The 17,848-nt window shown below is 51.4% G+C and overlaps 1 protein-coding gene across 1 annotated transcript in view; it reads right to left on the bottom strand.

The window, feature by feature from the left end:
• Window positions 1-17,848, bottom strand: part of LOC140406451 (uncharacterized) — a 76,315-nt gene that overhangs the window by 14,404 nt on the left and 44,063 nt on the right. The window contains exons 3-5 of the mRNA XM_072494490.1: window positions 17,667-17,768; window positions 17,231-17,346; window positions 14,525-14,676 (exon numbers count right to left, since the gene is read on the bottom strand). Of these exons, the coding sequence (XP_072350591.1) occupies window positions 14,525-14,676; window positions 17,231-17,346; window positions 17,667-17,768 (370 nt within the window). The remainder of the gene's footprint in view (window positions 1-14,524; window positions 14,677-17,230; window positions 17,347-17,666; window positions 17,769-17,848) is intronic.

Raw genomic sequence — 17,848 nt, forward strand, 5'->3', positions numbered from 1 at the left:
AGATTCTAAGAAGTTCAGGCGCACCAACACCTACGCATAGTGGGCCTACCGAGGGCAGGAAAGCCACAGAATATGTGGCCCAGATGCTAGGCAACCTGATGGGGAGAGACAGCTTCCCCAAGCCACCAGAAATAGACAGAGCCCACAGGTCACTCCAGTCAAAGCCCAGTGCCAGCGGTCAGCCAAGGGATCATAATCGCAAAATTACACCGGTACCAAGATCGGGAAAGAATCCTTAACTGAGACAGGCAGACAAGGTCCTGCATCTGGGAGGGTCACCAAATCAGGATTTATCAGTGGTCAGCGCCGAGCGGAATTCATAGAATCATAGAATTTACAGTGCAGAAGGAGGCCATTCGGGTCATCGTATATGTACCGGCTCTTGGAAAGAGCACCCTACCCAAGATCAACACCTCCACCCTATCCCCATAACCCAGTAACCCCACCAAACACTAAGGGGAATTTATCATGGCCAATCCACCTAACCTGCACATCTTTGGACTGTGGGAGGAAACCGGAGCACCCGGAGGAAACCCACGCACACACGGGGAGGATGTGCAGACTCCCCACAGACAGTAACCCAAGCCGGAATCGAACCTGGGACCCTGGAGCTGTGAAGCAATTGTGCTATCCACAATGCTACCGTGCTGCCCCAATGGAATTCAAAGGAACCAAAGCAATCCTGTTCAAAAACGGGGTGAAATTCGGAATGCGGTACCCAACCAAGCTCTGGGTCACCTTCCAGGGCAGGGAGCATTACTTCATCACACCTACGGACGTGAACAAATTCTTCCATAAACACGGGCTTGGAATTCAGCAGTAGAGCCTGTCATAATATTCACTCGTATATAATGAGATGCAGACAGGCAGTGATTGACACATAGGATGACCAGTAAACATACAACACAGAACAGCCAATCACCAGACAGGACACCACCACTATAAAGCCACAGGGCATCAGGTTTCCCGCTCTCTCGGGACCCAGCTACTGAGACAGTCAAGAGTCCACGAGCTAGCGAACACAAACACCATGCGGTAGCTAGTAAGTCTGGTCAAGCTAGTACGAGGTCATCAGTCAGATTAGTTGAGTGTCAACCCACAGCTGAATATGTACAGCAGTTCTCAAGTTGAATAAAACAGTGTTGGATCATCTCCTGTGTTAGACGTCTGTTTCTAACTTCACTGCATCAAGTTGCAGTCCATGTCGAACCAACCTGCCTAACACATCATGGTACCAGAGTGTTATTAATCCTGACAAACCTACCTCGAGTGAATCTGCATCGAATCAGCAAGCAGCCATCCAGCGAAATGGAAAACATCCAGCCTCCTCTGCAACTCCGCATCTTCAGTAACCTCGGTGCCAATTGGAAAATCTTCAAGCAAAAGTTCCTTCTGTATATCGAGGCCTCCGACCTCGAGGCAGCATCGGATGCCAGGAAGATCGCGCTATTTCTGTCGACTGCGGGGGATCACGCCATCCATATTTACAATTCGCTTACGTTTGCCGATGGCGAAGACAAAACGAAGTTCAAGACAGTTCTGCTGAAATTCGACAGCCACTGCGACATTGAGGTGAATGAGAGCTTTGAACGGTACATCTTCCAGCAGAGGCTTCAGGGTAAGGATGAAGCTTTTCAGTCCTTCTTGACACATCTCCGCATCCTCGCGCAGTCATTTAATTATGACTCGATGGCTGATTCCATGATCCGGGATCAGATCGTTTCCAGACTCCACTCCGACTCCCTGCGGCAGCAGCTCCTTAAATTCAAACAGTTGACCCTCCCTGTCGCGATTGAGACGTGCGTTGTCCATGAGCATGCCAAGAATCGTTATTCCCACATCAGGGCGGCAGAAACTGCAAAGTTGGCCTCCCACGATTCGGAAAGGGTGCAGGCCATTGCACAAATGCAAGGCCTGAGCATCGAGGAGAGTGGCCGTTTCGCGCGCTTTTCCCGGATCCCTGCGCATGCGCGCCACGACCGGGTGGACGTAGGTGCGTACGTCGGCCGACCGCACTGCGATGGTGCACGGATCGTACTGACGTCAGCGTCATGACGTTTCAGAATTGTGGCCCCGCCCATTTAAAGCAGCAATGTCCGGCAAAAGGACGGCAATGTCGCCAGTGTGGCAAGCCTGGCCATTAAGCAGCCTTCTGCAGGTCCGCTCCACCGCTCAGCAACCAGCGATCCCAGCTGCGGCGCAGAAGTGTCCGCTCGATACAACAAGGCATGCCAGATTCTGATCCCAACAGCCCAACGGACCCTGATGCTGACTGCCTCAAGTCTCTATATCAGGTGGGCATCATAACCACACGAGCTGGCCTCCACCGCACCTGCACACCACCTCTCGATCCTCAAGTGTGGATCCCGACGACGAGTGGTGTGCTGTCCTCACAGTTAACCGGGCTCGCATCCGATTTAAACTGGACACCGGCACGTCTGCGAACCTCGTCTCACAGTCAGACCTCGACACCATCCGGGCCCAACCATGCATTCTTCCACCAGCCTGCCAACTCCTTGACTACAATGGCAATGCCATAGCTGCCAGTGGATCGTGTCAACGAGGGGTATCTAACAAGGCGATCAAGGCAACATTACGATTTGAAATTGTCCGGCCTGACAGGGCGTCCCTGCTCGGTGCTCATGCCTGCAAATTCCTGAGTCTGGTCCAGCGAGTCCACACCATGTCCTCGGCACCGGCGACTACCTCGGCCAATGTGAATGTCCAAGCCGAAATAGACGACATTATCACAACGTTATCGATGGAATGGGCACGCTCTCATATCGCTACAAGATACTGCTCAAGCCGAACGCCATCCTTGTGATCCATGCACCACACCGAGTCCCAGCACCCCTCGAGGATAGTTTAAAAAAGCAACTACAGGACCTTCAAGACCAGGGCATCATCTCGAAGGTCACTGAGCCAACAGACTGGGTCAGCTCCATGGTCTGCGTAAAGAAACCATCTGGGGAGCTCCGCATTTGCATTGATCCCAAAGATCTGAACCGCAACATCATGCGGGAGCACTACCCGATCCCGAAGCGTGAAGAGTTAACCAGTGAGATGGCTCATGCCAAGTTCTTCACCAAGCTGGACGCCTCCCGGGGTTTTTGGCAAATACAACTGGATGCATCCAGTCGGAAGCTGTACACGTTTAACACTCCGTTCGGCCGCTACAACCGCATGCCTTTCGGTATCAGATCAGCCTCCGAAGTATTTCATCGCATCATGGAGCAAACGATGGAGGGCATCGAGTGGGTGCGAGTCTATGTGGACGACGTGATCATCTGGTCCACAACGCCCCAGGAGCACATTGCTCGCCTCAAGCAGGTCTTCCAGCGCATTCATGAAAATGGTCTCCAGCTCAATAGAGCCAAATGCTCATTTGGTCAATCCGATATTAAGTTTCTGGGTGACCACATTTCACAGTAGGGTGTGCAACCTGACGCCGACAAGGTGTTGGTGATCAACGCCATGAAGGCCCCGGGAGGACAAGAAGGCAGTCCTCCGCTTCCTCGGGATAGTCAACTTTCTCGGGAAATTCATTCCCAATATGGCATCCCACACCACGGCCCTCTACCATCTCGTCAAGAAGTCAACGGAATTCCAGTGTCTGCTCACACTTGAAGCGGGATGGCGTGAGCTGAAGGCGAAGCTCACCACAGTCCCAGTTCTGGCGTTCTTCGACCCAACCAAGGAAACCAAGATATCAACTGATGCAAGCCAGGACGGCATTGAGGCAGTGCTCCTCCAGCGAGACGACTCCTCGTCCTGGGCTCCAGTGGCATATGCCTCCAGGGCCATGACGCCAACCAAGCAACGGTATGCCCAGATCGAAAAGGAGTGTTTGGGTCTTCTGACAGGAATAGTCAAGTTTCATGACTACGTATACGGCCTGCCGAAATTCACGGTGGAAACAGTCCACATAGTCCACAAAGATTTAAATGACATGACACCTTGGCTACAGCGGATTCTTCTTCGTCTCCGCCGATATGACTTCCAACTCGTCTACACACCAGGTAAGGAGCTGATCATCGCGGATGCCCTATCCCGATCCATCACCACGCCGCGTGAACAGGGCGACGTCATCTGCCACACCAGAGGCGCAAGTGCACTGTGCGCCACCTACATCACAGCCCCTGATGAACGTGTGGTCCAAATATGTGAAGAAACTGCCAAAGATCCTCTACTGCAGCGTGTGACGCAACACCTCGCCCATGGCTGGCAAAAGGGGCAATGTCCCCAGTTCTTTAACGTTAAAGACGAGTTAACGGTTGTTGTGGGGATCTTTTTTAAACTAGATAGGATCATCGTTCCTCAAAACATGCAGGCTATGGTGCTGGGTCAAATCCATGAGGGTCACCTTGGGATCGAGAAATGCCGACGCGGAGCTCGGGGGGCGGTTTACTGGCCGGGCATTAACCAGGATATTGCCAACACGGTCCTCAACTGCACCACCTGCCAGAAGTTTCAACCGGCTCAGCCCAAGGAAACACTGCAACAGCACGAGATAATGACCTCTCCGTGGTCCAAGGTAGGGGTAGACCTCTTTCACGTCAAGGGGCGTGACTACGTGCTCTTGGTCGACTACTTCTCCAGTTACCCAGAAGTGGTGAAACTGTCCAACCTCACGTCGCAGGCAGTCATTAAAGCCTGCAAAGAAACATTTGCCAGGCATGGGATACCACTCACAGTAACGAGTGACAACGGTCCATGCTTCTATAGCCAAGAATGGTTGATTTTGCACAGTCCTACAACTTCCATCACGTCACCTCCAGTCCCCACTACCCGCAATCAAACGGCAAGGCCGAGAAAGGGGTCCATATTGTCAAGCGGTTATTGTGCAAGGCTGCAGACTCAGGCTCCGACTTCAACTTAGCGATGCTGGCATACAGGGCAACCCCTCTGTCGACTGGTTTGTCTCCGGCGCAGCTGCTCATGAATCGCACTCTGAGGACCACTGTTCCAGCCATCCATGTTCCAGACCTTGACCACCGCACGATGCTACAAAAAGTGCAGCGATCCCAGGACCAGCAGAAGGTCGCGTATGATGCTCATGCCACGGATCTGCCTGCACTGGCTCCATCCGATCATGTTCGCGTCCAGTTGCCTGAGGGCGGTTGGTCAGCCACAGCTGTTGTTGTCAAACAGGTCGCCCCTCGGTTTCATTGTTCGTATGGCTGACGGCTCCATTCAACGGCGCAACAGAAGGGCGTTGCGAAGAGTTCCAAGCCCACCACCTGACCGCAGTGCTCCGCCAGTTATCATGCTTCCTCCGGACGACCCCTGCCACGAGGCCACCGATCAGCCAGCGATCCCGACTGCCCACGCGACCACCGCAATGCCACAGATCCCACCTCTCCACGTGCCAGCGGCTCCTGATCTGCCTCTGCGGCGATCGACAAGAATTCGTCGCCCGCCACAAAGACTGAATCTATAGACTTAACTCTTGTAAAGTTTTGTTCAGTTTGCTCTGTATCTGCACTATCGACACCTTCCCATGTACACATGTTCATTCACTCACCACTTGTACATAGTCAGGCATGTATATACACCCGAAATTTATTTATTTTTAAACGGGGGGCGATTTCATAATATCCACTCATGTATATAATGAGATGCAGACAGGCAGTGATTGACACATAGGACGACCAGTAAACATACAACACAGAACAGCCAATCACCAGACAGTACACCACCACTATAAAACCACAGGGCATTAGGTTTCCCGCTCTCTCGGGACCCAGCCACTGAGCCAGTCAAGAGTCCACGAGCTAGCAAACACAAACACCATGCGGTAGCTAGTAAGTCTGGTCAAGCTAGTACGAGGTCATCAGTCAGATTAGTTGAGTGTCAACCCACAGCTGAATATGTACAGCAGTTCTCAAGTTGAATAAAACAGTGTTGGATCATCTCCTGTGTTAGATGTCTGTTTCTAACTTCAGTGCATCGAGTTGCAGTCCATGTCGAACCAACCTGCCAAACACATCAGAGCCAGCAATGAAGCAGACACCCTGATAGACTGGGACTGTGAAAGACTATTTGTGCAGGACTGCACCGCCTCAGTTTGAATTTGAGAGCTAATTCTCAGAAAGGAGGGGGCAAGAGCAGGAGAGCGCAGGACATGAGGAGGAAGGGGGAACAGGCATGCAGTGGTTCAAGTGGAGGTTAGGCCAACCACAGGAGGGACCACACTAGCGGGAAAGCCAATGGCAGGAGGTACGAGTGAAAGAGGGGCCATGGTGGATCTCACTGTCGGGGAGAGGATGCCTGACGATTGGGGGGGGGGGGGGGGGAGGAGATTGGATTGGAGGAGAGGGTGTGGGGAAAGGATCTATGCTGGCTATGACGGATCGCACATGACAACAAGGAACACAAAGGCACCGCAAACAGCCACTTTGGTGGGTCCCCACACAAAGGGAAACCCTGGAGTGCAGGGGCTCACCCACATGGCATATACACAGATGGTAGCTATTTTGGGTAGCCACTGGACAAAGGGGAACCTGAAACACAGGTGCCCACGTTGACCGTGGACATTTTGCATGGCCACCGAACAAAAGGAAACCCCGGAGCGCATCCACAAGTTAAGTATGATTGATCCCGCAGGAGAGGGGGACAGAAACCCCCCCATCAGAATAGTCACCTGGATCATCAGGGGGACTTAACAACCCAGTGAAAAGATCCAGAGTGTTTGCTCACCTGAAAGGCTGACATAGTCTTCCTCCAAAAATCACAGCTGAGGGAGAAGGACCGACTGCGGGTAAGGAAGAGCTGGGTGGGATCTCATGCTATAGGATGAGAGCCAAGGTGGCCTCACTGCTCAATAAGAGGACAGTGTTTATTGCGATGAAGACGGTTACGTACCCAGGGGGACGTACGTAATGGTTAGCGGTATGTACGCTCCCAACTGGGACAACACAGAATTTATAAAGAAGACCATGGCGGAAATCCCTGACATAAACACTCACCATGGGGGAGCGGGGGAGCTTTAACTGTGTACAGAACCCACGGACAGGCGAACAAACCTTAATTCGGAAAAAAATATCTAACATGGCAAAAGAACTTGGCACGTTCATGGGACAGATGGGGCAGTGGATCCATGGATGTTCACACACCCAAGGGAGAACATAGAACATACAGTGCAGAAGGAGGCCAAGGTGACCCTCATGGATTTGACCCAGCGGGAACCTGGGACCCTGGCGCTGTGAAGACACAGTGCTAAGCACTTGTGCTACCATGCTGCCAGTTCTCCTTCTTCTCCCAGGTACACAAAGTATTTACCAGGATCAACTTCTTTGTAGTGGGAATTCGGTGCTTCCAGGGGTTATAAGAGCAGAGCAGTACTCCGTAATTCTGATCTCTGACCACGCTCCATACTACATGGATGTGAGGCTGGAGAAAGGCCAGCCTAGTGTCCCCCACGGAGATTGGGCACGGCCCTCCTTGCCGGTAAGGATTTCTGCGAAACAATATCACAGGCCATAGACGGATACACTACCAATAACCAAAACAGGGAGATCTCACCCCCCCCCACATTCTGGAGGCGCTGAAGGCTGTAATCAGAGGAGAGATTATCGCTTACAAAGTGGGCGGAGAAAGGGAAGAGGGGCAACAACTGATCGACTCCATACTGGAGGTGGACCGACGGTACCTCGCAGCCCAGATCTTAGAGCTTCTGGAGGCGAGGAAAAAGCTACGACTGGACTTAATGACCTCTACGACGGATTGGACATGCCAATCGTGTGGGAAGATGAGACAGAGCCTGAAGGTACCATTAGAATTGGCGGAAGTTATGGAGAGTATCAAACTCATGCACAGAACATAGAACAGTACAGCACAGGACAAGCCCTTCGGCCCTCGATGTTATGCCGAGCATTGTCCAAAACCAAGATCAAGCTATCCCACTCCCTGTCATTCTGGTATGCTCTATGTGCCTATCCAATAACCGCTTGAAAGTTCCTATAGTGTCCGACTCCACTGTCACAGTAGGCAGTCCATTCCACACCCTAACCACTCTCTGAGTAAAGAACCTGCCTCGGACATCTCTCCAATATCTCCCACCCTGAATCATATAGTTATGCCCCCTTGTAACAGCTACATCCACCCGAGGAAATAGTCTCTGAATGTCCACTCTATCTATCCCCCTCATTATCTTATAAACCTCTATTAAGTCACCTCTCATCCTCCTCCGCCCTAGCTCCCTCATCCTTTCCTCATAAGACCTATCCTGCAAACCAGGCAGCACCTTGGTAAATCTCCTTTGCAACCTTTCCAATGCTTCCACATCCTTCCGATAATGAGGTGACCAGAACTGCACACAATACTCCAAATGTGGTCTCACCAGGGTCATGTATAGTTGCAGCATAACCCCGCGGCTCTTAAACACTAACACACTATAAGCCTTCTTCACGGCTCTATCCACTCGAGTGGCAACCTTCAGAGATCTGTGGAAATGAACCCCAAGATCTCTCTGTTCCTCCACATTCCTCAGAACCCTGCCATTGACCCTGTAATCCGCATTCAAATTCTTTCTACCAAACTGAATCACCTCGCACTTATCAGAGTTAAACTCCATCTGCCATTTTACGACCCAGCTCTGCATCCTATCAATGTCTCTTTGCAGCCTACAACAGCCTTCCACCTCATCCACTACTCCACCAATCTTGGTGTCATCAGCAAATTTACTGACCCACCCTTATGCCCCCTCCTCCAAGTCATTGATAAAAATCGCAAATAACAGAGGACCCAGCACTGATCCCTGTGGTACACCGCTGGTAACTGGTCTCCAATCTGAAAATTTTCCATCCACCACCACCCTGTGATAGCCAGTTACTTACCCAATTGGCCAAATTTCCCTCTATCCCACACCTCCTTACTTTCTTCATGAGCCGACCATGGGGAACCTTATCAAACGCCTTACTCAAATATATGTATACGGCATCAACTGCTCTACCTTCATCTACACACTTAGTTACCTCCTCAAAGAATTCAATCAAATTTGTGAGGCAAGACCTACCCTTCACGAATCCGTGTTGACTATCCCGGATTAAGCTGCATCTTTCCAAATGGTCATAAATCCTATCCTTCAGGACCTTTTCCATTATCTTCTCGACCACCGATGCAGGTGGGGAAGGCGCCGGGGTCAGATGGATTCAGGCGGGCTTCTGCGAAAGATTTGCACCAGGACTAGCCCTGCACTTGGAGGGGATGTTCACAGATTTGCTGGTAAAGGGCTCCCTGCCACCAACACTGGCGCAAGCTTCAATATTGCTGAAACTCAGGAAAGGCAAAGACCTGACTGAATGTGGGTCCCACAGACCCATTTCGCTGCTCAATGTAGATGCGGAAATTATAACAAAAATCCTGCCCAGACAGCTGCGTACCAGAGGTGGTCGCAGAGGACCAAACAGGCTTTGTCAAGGGCAGGCAGCTAACATTCAAGATCAGGCGCCTACTGAAGGTGATAATGAACCCATCATGGGAGAGAACACTAGAAGTGATCATCTCCCTGGTTGCAAAAAAAGCCTGCGACAGAGTGGAGTGGAAGGTACTGGATCTGTTTGGGCGTGGATGTGGTTTCACCTCCTGGGTGAAACTTAATGCTCCCATGGCGAGCGTGCAGACAAACATCACCAGCTCTAAATACTTCCAGTTGCACAGAGGCACAAGGCAGGGTTGCCCGCTGTCCCCGCTGCTGTTCGCACTGGCAATCGAGCCACTGGCAATTGCCCTCATAACAGCAAAAAGCAGGAGAGGTATCCAGAGTGGGCAGAAAGCATTTAGTCTCACTCTCTGCGGATGACCTGCTCCTCTACATTTCTGATCCCCAAACCAGTATGGAAGGGATCATAAAGCTCTTGAAGGTGTTTGGAGCCTTCTCGGGCAACAAACGCAACTTGAGCAAAAGTGAAATCTTCCCAGTGAACCTGCAAGGAGAGGGACAGAGCTGGAGGGATTACCGTTCAAACAAGCACAAAACAAATTCTGCTCCCTGGGGATCCAAATTGCCCACGACTGGACGCGGATCCACAAATGGAACCTGACGAATCCAAAAACGAGATCCAAAAACGGGTCCTACAAAGGAAAAGAAATATGAGAGGCCTGGCCCTGCCAAACCTACAGTTCTACCACTGGTAGAACAGGGTGGCCACAGCAGCAAGAGTGAGGCGATGGGCGATGGAAGCAGAATGGGTGGAAGATGAAAGAGAGTTCCTGAATAGGGACATCCCTCCAGGCCCTCGTCACGTCAGCACTCCCATCCCGATCGACCAAACACTAAAAAGCCTAGTGGTAGCAGCCACATTCCAAACATGGTACCAGCTGAGACAACACTTCGGCCTGACTGAAATGTCCACCATGGCCCCCATCTGTAACAACCACAGGTTCACACCCGCAACAATCAATGTCACCATTAAAAGGTGGAGATAGGATGAGGGGACACCGACAGTTGATGACATGTGGAGACGACAAACTTAGCGACTTTTGGGGAACTCGCGGAGATGTTCCAGTTGCCCAAAGGGAACAAATTAAGGTACATACAAATCAAAAACCTCCTCCATAGGGAAACAACAACGGACCCACGGATGCCGAGACACTCACTGGTAGAGGAACTATTGAATGCGGGTGACTCAGGAAAAGGGAACTAAGTGACCTGTACGGACGACTGTTGGAGGTGATATGCTTCCCCTGGACGAGACGAGATAGAAATGGGAGGGAGAACTAAGCATTGAAGTAGGGGGCGGAAACTCTGGATTGAAGCACTAATCTGGGCGAACTCCACCTCCACATGCGCAGGGCTGAGCCTAGCACAGCTAAAGATGGTACACAGAGCACACCTAACCATAAACCGAATGAACCGGTTTTCCCCGGAGATGGGGACAAATGTGAACGGTGCCAGGGAGGCCCGGCCAACCACATCCACATGCTCTGGGCCTGCCCAAGACTTGTTGGGTTCTGGACAACCTATTTTGAGGCGAAGTCCAAGGCTGTGGGGGTGAGAGTGCAGCCAAGCCCAAGAGACATGGTCTTCGGGGTCTCAGAACAGCCAGAACTCTTCATTGGGGGGGCGGGGGGAGGGGGGGCAACTCCCTAATCACCCACCAAAGAATCCTGCTCAGCTGGCGATCGGCAGCACCACCTAAAGCTGCAGACTGGCATTCCAACCTGTCGGAATTACTTCAACTGGAGAAAATAAAGTTCATCATCCGAGGATCGGAAGAGGGCTTCCACAAGACGTGGAAACCATTCACCAACTTATTCCAAGACTTGCTCATAGCCAGCAACCAATAGAGGGGGAAGGAGGAGAAGGGAGGGGAAAAATCCCCAGAGGTGATGACGGGATACAGACAGCATAGCTGCAGAGGACGAGCCTGAGGACAAGAGGAGCAAAGGGAAGAACACCAGCATGCTGCATGATACACACCAGGGCTAACATTGGGAGCCCAATCAGGGGGAAACGGCCAGATAGGGTCCACAGCCACCAGGGGGGGCCATGTAAATAATCATAAGATTCTTTGTTTGAATATGTATATTTTCTCTTTCTGTTTTGGGAGCTCTGTAAATTTGTAAGCATTTACCTTTCAGTGATTGCCAGAATACGTAACATAAAAAGATGAAAATCAACAAAAACATTTCATTTTAAAAAAATGCATCGAATGATTTAATAACTTAAGGATTCATTTATACCTTGCCTCACAATATCCCCAGCCATCAGATCCAATGAATATAGTGTTTCCTTGTGCAGCTTCTGTCTTTCTATCTAATTCTAAAGCTTCTCCACCCAAGTCTGTAATTTTGTATTTTGTCTGTTCCACATTGATCTGATGATGTTATGATCTGATGATCCTGTAGCCATCTGGGATGGCCACTTACAAAGGATCTCAGAAAATATGGCCACCTGCAAAGGACCATGGGAAATATGGTCAACCCAGGACTCAGGCACTCAGAGCTTGTGTATATTGACAACTCAGATAACTAGACGCTATCGAAACCCCCAGCTACTTTGCATTCTAATGGCCCATTTCCCCAGAACAAAAGACCTGTACTCAGGTAATAGATACAGAAACAGACTCATCAGCGCCACACCCTTTGCTCAGGGAGGTCAAAAAACCAAGGTCAATGACCGCTCAGGACACGCCCCACCATCAAGGCACCCGCCCCTTTATGGGCCAAAATCGAAGACAGTAATCAAAGCCTGCCAAATTATTGGGTCCAAAGCTAAGGACCGCCCAAATGAGTGCAAAACCCCAGAAGGATAAAGAGACACACTGCCATGTGTTTGGTCTCTCTTGGCCCCGACCTACGCCTAAAACCAAGTGTAGCATCACGACCAGAAGACAAGTTCAAGACCAACGATCGCGACCAGGCGGATGAGCCCAGCAGAAACAAAGTCACTTCTCCAGCCACGCAAGATCCGAACAAAGGCCTTGTTCCTCTGCATAAAGCCATGTGCCTGAAGTTAAGTACAGGTTGTTGTAGTGTTCGGTGTAATTTAGCTTGTAGTGTTTTATGTTGCATGCCGAAGTAATTCTTGTGTGTAAATAAACTATCATTGAACTTGAACTAACTAACTGGTTGTTTTGTCTTTGATCGATATCCGGTAAAACCTTGTGGTGGTATCATTTGATACCTGGCGACTCTGAAAAGCAATATCATCGATAACTGCCATATCAGTATCCAGTTAAAAGATTAACATGATTGGCGTCTCCGGTGCCGATTGGCAACACCCGATTATCTGAGTTTACAACGATCCTCTTCTCCGCTACTGTCCACAAGCAACAGGCCAAGTGAGAACTCCAGCTCAGGCCCCCGGCCGTGGTCCATTGTGGCTCCCTCCCACTGCTTCTTACCCCAGTCTCTGCTTCGTTAACCAACTGCCCTGGGTCTCCCCCCTCCCTCAATACCCTCTGTAGTCTGGGCTGTTGGGGAATCAACAAGCCTTGCACAAAGTTGGGGAACATAAACAGTAATCAAGGGTTTGGGGAATGGTACGGGTGTTAGGTACAGACAAACCATAATGAACGCAAAGCAATCAGAGACCCAGTTAGAGCCGAAAAGTAGGGGATTTGGGCGGGGGGAGGGGCGCCGCGGAGGGCTCGGGGGCGCCGCGGAGGGCTCGGGGGCGCCGCGGAGGGCTCGGGGGCGCCGCGGAGGGCTCGGGGGCGCCGCGGAGGGCTCGGGGGCGCCGCGGAGGGCTCGGGGGCGCCGCGGAGGGCTCGGGGGCGCCGCGGAGGGCTCGGGGGCGCCGCGGAGGGCTCGGGGGCGCCGCGGAGGGCTCGGGGGCGCCGCGGAGGGCTCGGGGGCGCCGCGGAGGGCTCGGGGGCGCCGCGGAGGGCTCGGGGGCGCCGCGGAGGGCTCGGGGGCGCCGCGGAGGGCTCGGGGGCGCCGCGGAGGGCTCGGGGGCGCCGCGGAGGGCTCGGGGGCGCCGCGGAGGGCTCGGGGGCGCCGCGGAGGGCTCGGGGGCGCCGCGGAGGGCTCGGGGGCGCCGCGGAGGGCTCGGGGGCGCCGCGAGGCTAAGGAAAGGTGGGTAGGGTCCAGGGTTGGGGAAAGGGAGTCACGGGTGTGGGGTACGTGCTTACCTTGGCAGGAACTCCTGGTTATGATCCTGACGTGCTGTACACCAGACTGTGTGGGCGGCAGGCTGGCTTCACTCCTGCGACACTGAAAGCAGCTCAGCAGAAGCACATTGAGTACAATAAGCAGCAAGAGCCAGTCATAGAACAGAGATCAGTGATCCCGCAGCAACACCCACACATCCATTCACAGCCACTGACTACATGCTAAGCTTCAGCATTACTGGCTCAGTCACTCAACCATGCCAGAGACCTGCCTCTCTCACTCTCATTGTTGCCCACTCGTTCAGGGAATGCCGCAACTATGCCTGCACAATACATCTCTACAATACATTAATTATTCAACTACCCAAAGAATGGGTGATGCTCAACAGCGACTGAGCTTCAATTCCCAGCACCCAGACATCGCAGAGCACCAAACATTCACCAACCATCAGTTAGTGCTGAGGGGCTTTTATTTCTGTTGCAAATCTGCTTGTTATCACTCTAGGCGTCTGTTTATTTAAATACTGCTGTACCTGTCCCGGGGGTGTTTGATGGGACTGTACAGACAGAGCTTTACTCTGTATCCAACCCCATGTTGTACCTGTCCTGGGAGTGTTTGATGGGGACAGTACAGAGGGAGCTTTACTCTGTATCTAACCACGTGCTGTACCTGTCCCGGGAGTGTTTGATGGGGACAGTGGAGAGGGAGCTTTACTCTGTATCCAACCCAGTGCTGTACCTGTCCTGGGAGTGTTTGATGGGGACAGTGTAGAGGGAACTTCATTCTGTATCTAACCACATGCTGTACCTGTCCCGGGAGTGTTTGATGGGGATAGTGTAGAGGGAACTTTACTCTGTATCTAACCACATGCTGTACCTGTCCTGGGATAGCACGGGTCAGTCTGTGTGAATGGAGTCTACCCTGGGAATGAGCCTGACAAGGTTAAACTCAGATCAATGTTACTTACCCCATCGCCAATGATGCAGTTTCACACCCACAGCGTACAGAGCGATGGTCACCAGGACAGCTGCTATGAGAAAGATGCCCATGCCAACAGGGCTGAGAACCTCCATAATGGGGTAGACCCAGATTGCTGACCTGTGACGAATCCAGAATACCCTGAAACCAGGAAAAGACAGCAGAGCCCACACGGAGATTAGCATCCCTCTCTCTATACTCTCTGCCTAGAATCCTCATGTTCGGGACTCAAGAGAAATCGTAAATATATTACACAGCTTATATCAGTGATGAAGGTTCACGTGACAGTGGATAAAGCTGAAAGACGGATCCATGTAAAACTTTGTGTTCAACCTTGTCCTGTACGTAGTCGATAGAATGCACGGTATAAGTTCATCAATAGGCTGAATCAAGCAGAAAGGGGGCGATGCGGGGCGGGGGGAAGAGAGGGCGCCACGTGCAGGGGCAAGCCAGGAGACACCGCAGGTGGGGGGGGCAACCAGGGTGCACCGCGGGTCGGGTGGGGGGGTGCAGCCAGAGGGCGAGAAAGAAATACGTGTGAGAGAGGATACTGTGTGCATACACCAAGTGTGAAGGAGGAAGTGAGAAATGAGAATGCGAGAGAGAAAAAGAGAGGAGACTGCTGTGTGTGCGCGTTGAGAGACAGAGAAAGAGAGAGGGGTGAGAATGCAAGAGAGAGGCGGCTTTGGGTGTGCACAGACTGAATGTGAGAGGAGACTGTGTGCACAGAGTATGGCAGAGAGAGACAGGTGGAATGTTTGAGAGAGTAGACTGTGCGACAGAGAGAGTGAAATGAGAATGTGAGAGCGCAAGAAGACTGCGTGCGTGGGTGAGATGAGAATGAGTGTGAAAGAGAAGACTGTGTACACAGAGAAAGTGAGAGAGTGGGAGAGGTTGAGAATGTGTTTTTTGCAATATATCTTTTTTTTTTAATATATTTTATTCAAGTTTTTTGGCCAAACATAACAATACGTAGTGTTTCTTTTACACAGCAATAAAGCAATATAAATAATCGTGGCCAGTTTTAAACAAATAAATAATATATAAACAAAAACAAAAAACAAAACTAAATGGCAACTGCCTTGTCCAAAATAAATACTCTCCAAAAATACAGTCCAGCAATCCAATATACAATTACATATACCAAATACCTATACATATACAATAACATCCCTGAGAGTCCGTCCGATTCTCTCCCCCCCCCCCCCCCCCCCGGGTTGCTGCTGTTATCTACTTCTTTTCCATTCCCTCTATCTTTCTGTGAGGTAGTCGACGAACGGTTGCCACCGCCTGGTGAACCCCTGAGCCGAACCCCTTAACACGAACTTAATCCGTTCTAACTTTATGAACCCTGCCATATCGTTTATCGAGGTCCCCGGGGTTTGGCTTCCTTCCACATTAACAATATCCTGCGCCGGGCTACAAGGGACGCAAAGGCCAACACGTCAGCCTCTCTCGCCTCCTGCACTCCCGGCTCTTCTGCAACCCCAAATATAGCCAACCGCCAGCTTGGTTCGACCCGGACCCCCACAACCTTCGAAAGCACCTTTGCCACCCCCACCCAGAACCCCTGTAGTGCCGGGCATGACCAGAACATGTGGGTGTGATTCGCTGGGCCTCTCGAGCATCTCGCACACCTATCCTCTACCCCCAAAAATTTACTAAGCCGTGCTCCAGTCATATGTGCCCTGTGTAGCACCTTAAATTGTATCAGGCTTAGCCTGGCACACGAGGACGATGAGTTTACCCTACGTAGGGCATCAGCCCACAGCCCCTCCTCAATCTCCTCCCCCAGTTCTTCTTCCCATTTCCCTTTCAGCTCATCTACCATGATCTCCCCCTCGTCCCTCATCTCCCTGTATATATCCGCCACTTTACCGTCCCCCACCCATGTCTCTGAGATTTTGCAATATATCTTTAATGTTGCGTCAAACCATATCTTTCCAAAATTTACTTATTGGCCCCTTGAGTGAGAAAAAATTGTAATGTGACCACCTCCAAGTGAAAAGGCAGGCACGGTAGCATTGTGGATAGCACAATTGCTTCACAGCTCCAGGGTCCCAGGTTCAATGCCAGCTTGGGTCACTGTCCGTGCGGAGTCTGCACATCCTCCCCGTGTGTGCATGGTTTTCCTCCGGGTGCTCCGGTTTCCTCCCACAGTCCAAAAATGTGCAGGTTAGGTGGATTGGCCATGATAAATTGCCCTTAGTGTCCAGAATTGCCATAAGGGGTGGGGTTACTAGGTTATGGGGATAGGGTAGAGGTGTTGACCTTGGGTAGGGTGCTCTTTCCAAGAGCCGATGCAGGCTTGATGGGCCGAATGGCCTCCTTCTGCACTGTAAATTCTATTAAAAAAAAATGTTTTAAGCCTGCTTTTGACTAAACACCAGCAATTTTCAACCTGTAACTGCCTCAACAAACCAACAAGAATCCTTCATGCCCACAATGTTTTCAACCACCATCTGAACAAGCATAAAGTGGTCTATTCCTGTTTCCACATCTCTTCCTGGTCTGGAACAGGAGAGGACAGAGAGAGTGAGAGAAAACAACCACTTGGTCAGAGTCCAACTGCTGTACCCACTCCCTGGCCCCAAACCACTGCGACCACAATACCAGTATCCCCACAACTATTAGCTGGCATGCTGGCCTGATCCCATTGGAACTCGCTTGAAGTTGGCAACCAAGAGAAACTCACCACAGTAAGTAGGAGCAGCAAAAACTGATGAGTACGGCCATGCCTCCCTTGTGACTGGGCCAACGATGTGGCACCAGGATCAGTTCCAACATCAGCAGCAGCAACACCACAGAGTGCTGGAGAGAAAAATGTAGAATCAGGTAACACTGAGTCAGGATCAGGAGACAGCATGTGGGAGGGGGTGCCAGGGTAGAAGTGAGAGGGTGTTCGGGGGGGGGGGGTATGATGAGGAAAGGGAGTGGGGGCAGGATGCAAAGGCAAAGGGTGCAAGGGCATGTCAAGTGTGGGGGGGGGGGCGCACAGAGAGCAAGGGCAATTCCTGGAAGTGAAACACAGAAATTACCAACACTTTTTCCAAGTCACACTGCAAACAATGAGGGAGAGGAACTGTGATTCAAAATGGCGCGACGGAGTCCTCCAAACACACAATACTCACCATGGCGTGATTCATCCAAGTGGGGATGATCTGGTCGAGAATCTTTGGGTAAACAAGCTCTCGGTCAAAGGCATAAAGGAGCCAGAAACTCACAACAACAAACTGGAAGAAAAGAAAATGGTCAACTTGCCAACTCCAACCAGATACCTTTGGTCCAACTTTGACCCCGGGGTGACCCCTGG

Source organism: Scyliorhinus torazame, unplaced genomic scaffold (genome assembly GCF_047496885.1).
Source record: "Scyliorhinus torazame isolate Kashiwa2021f unplaced genomic scaffold, sScyTor2.1 scaffold_540, whole genome shotgun sequence".
NCBI classification, from domain to species: Eukaryota; Metazoa; Chordata; class Chondrichthyes; order Carcharhiniformes; family Scyliorhinidae; genus Scyliorhinus; species Scyliorhinus torazame.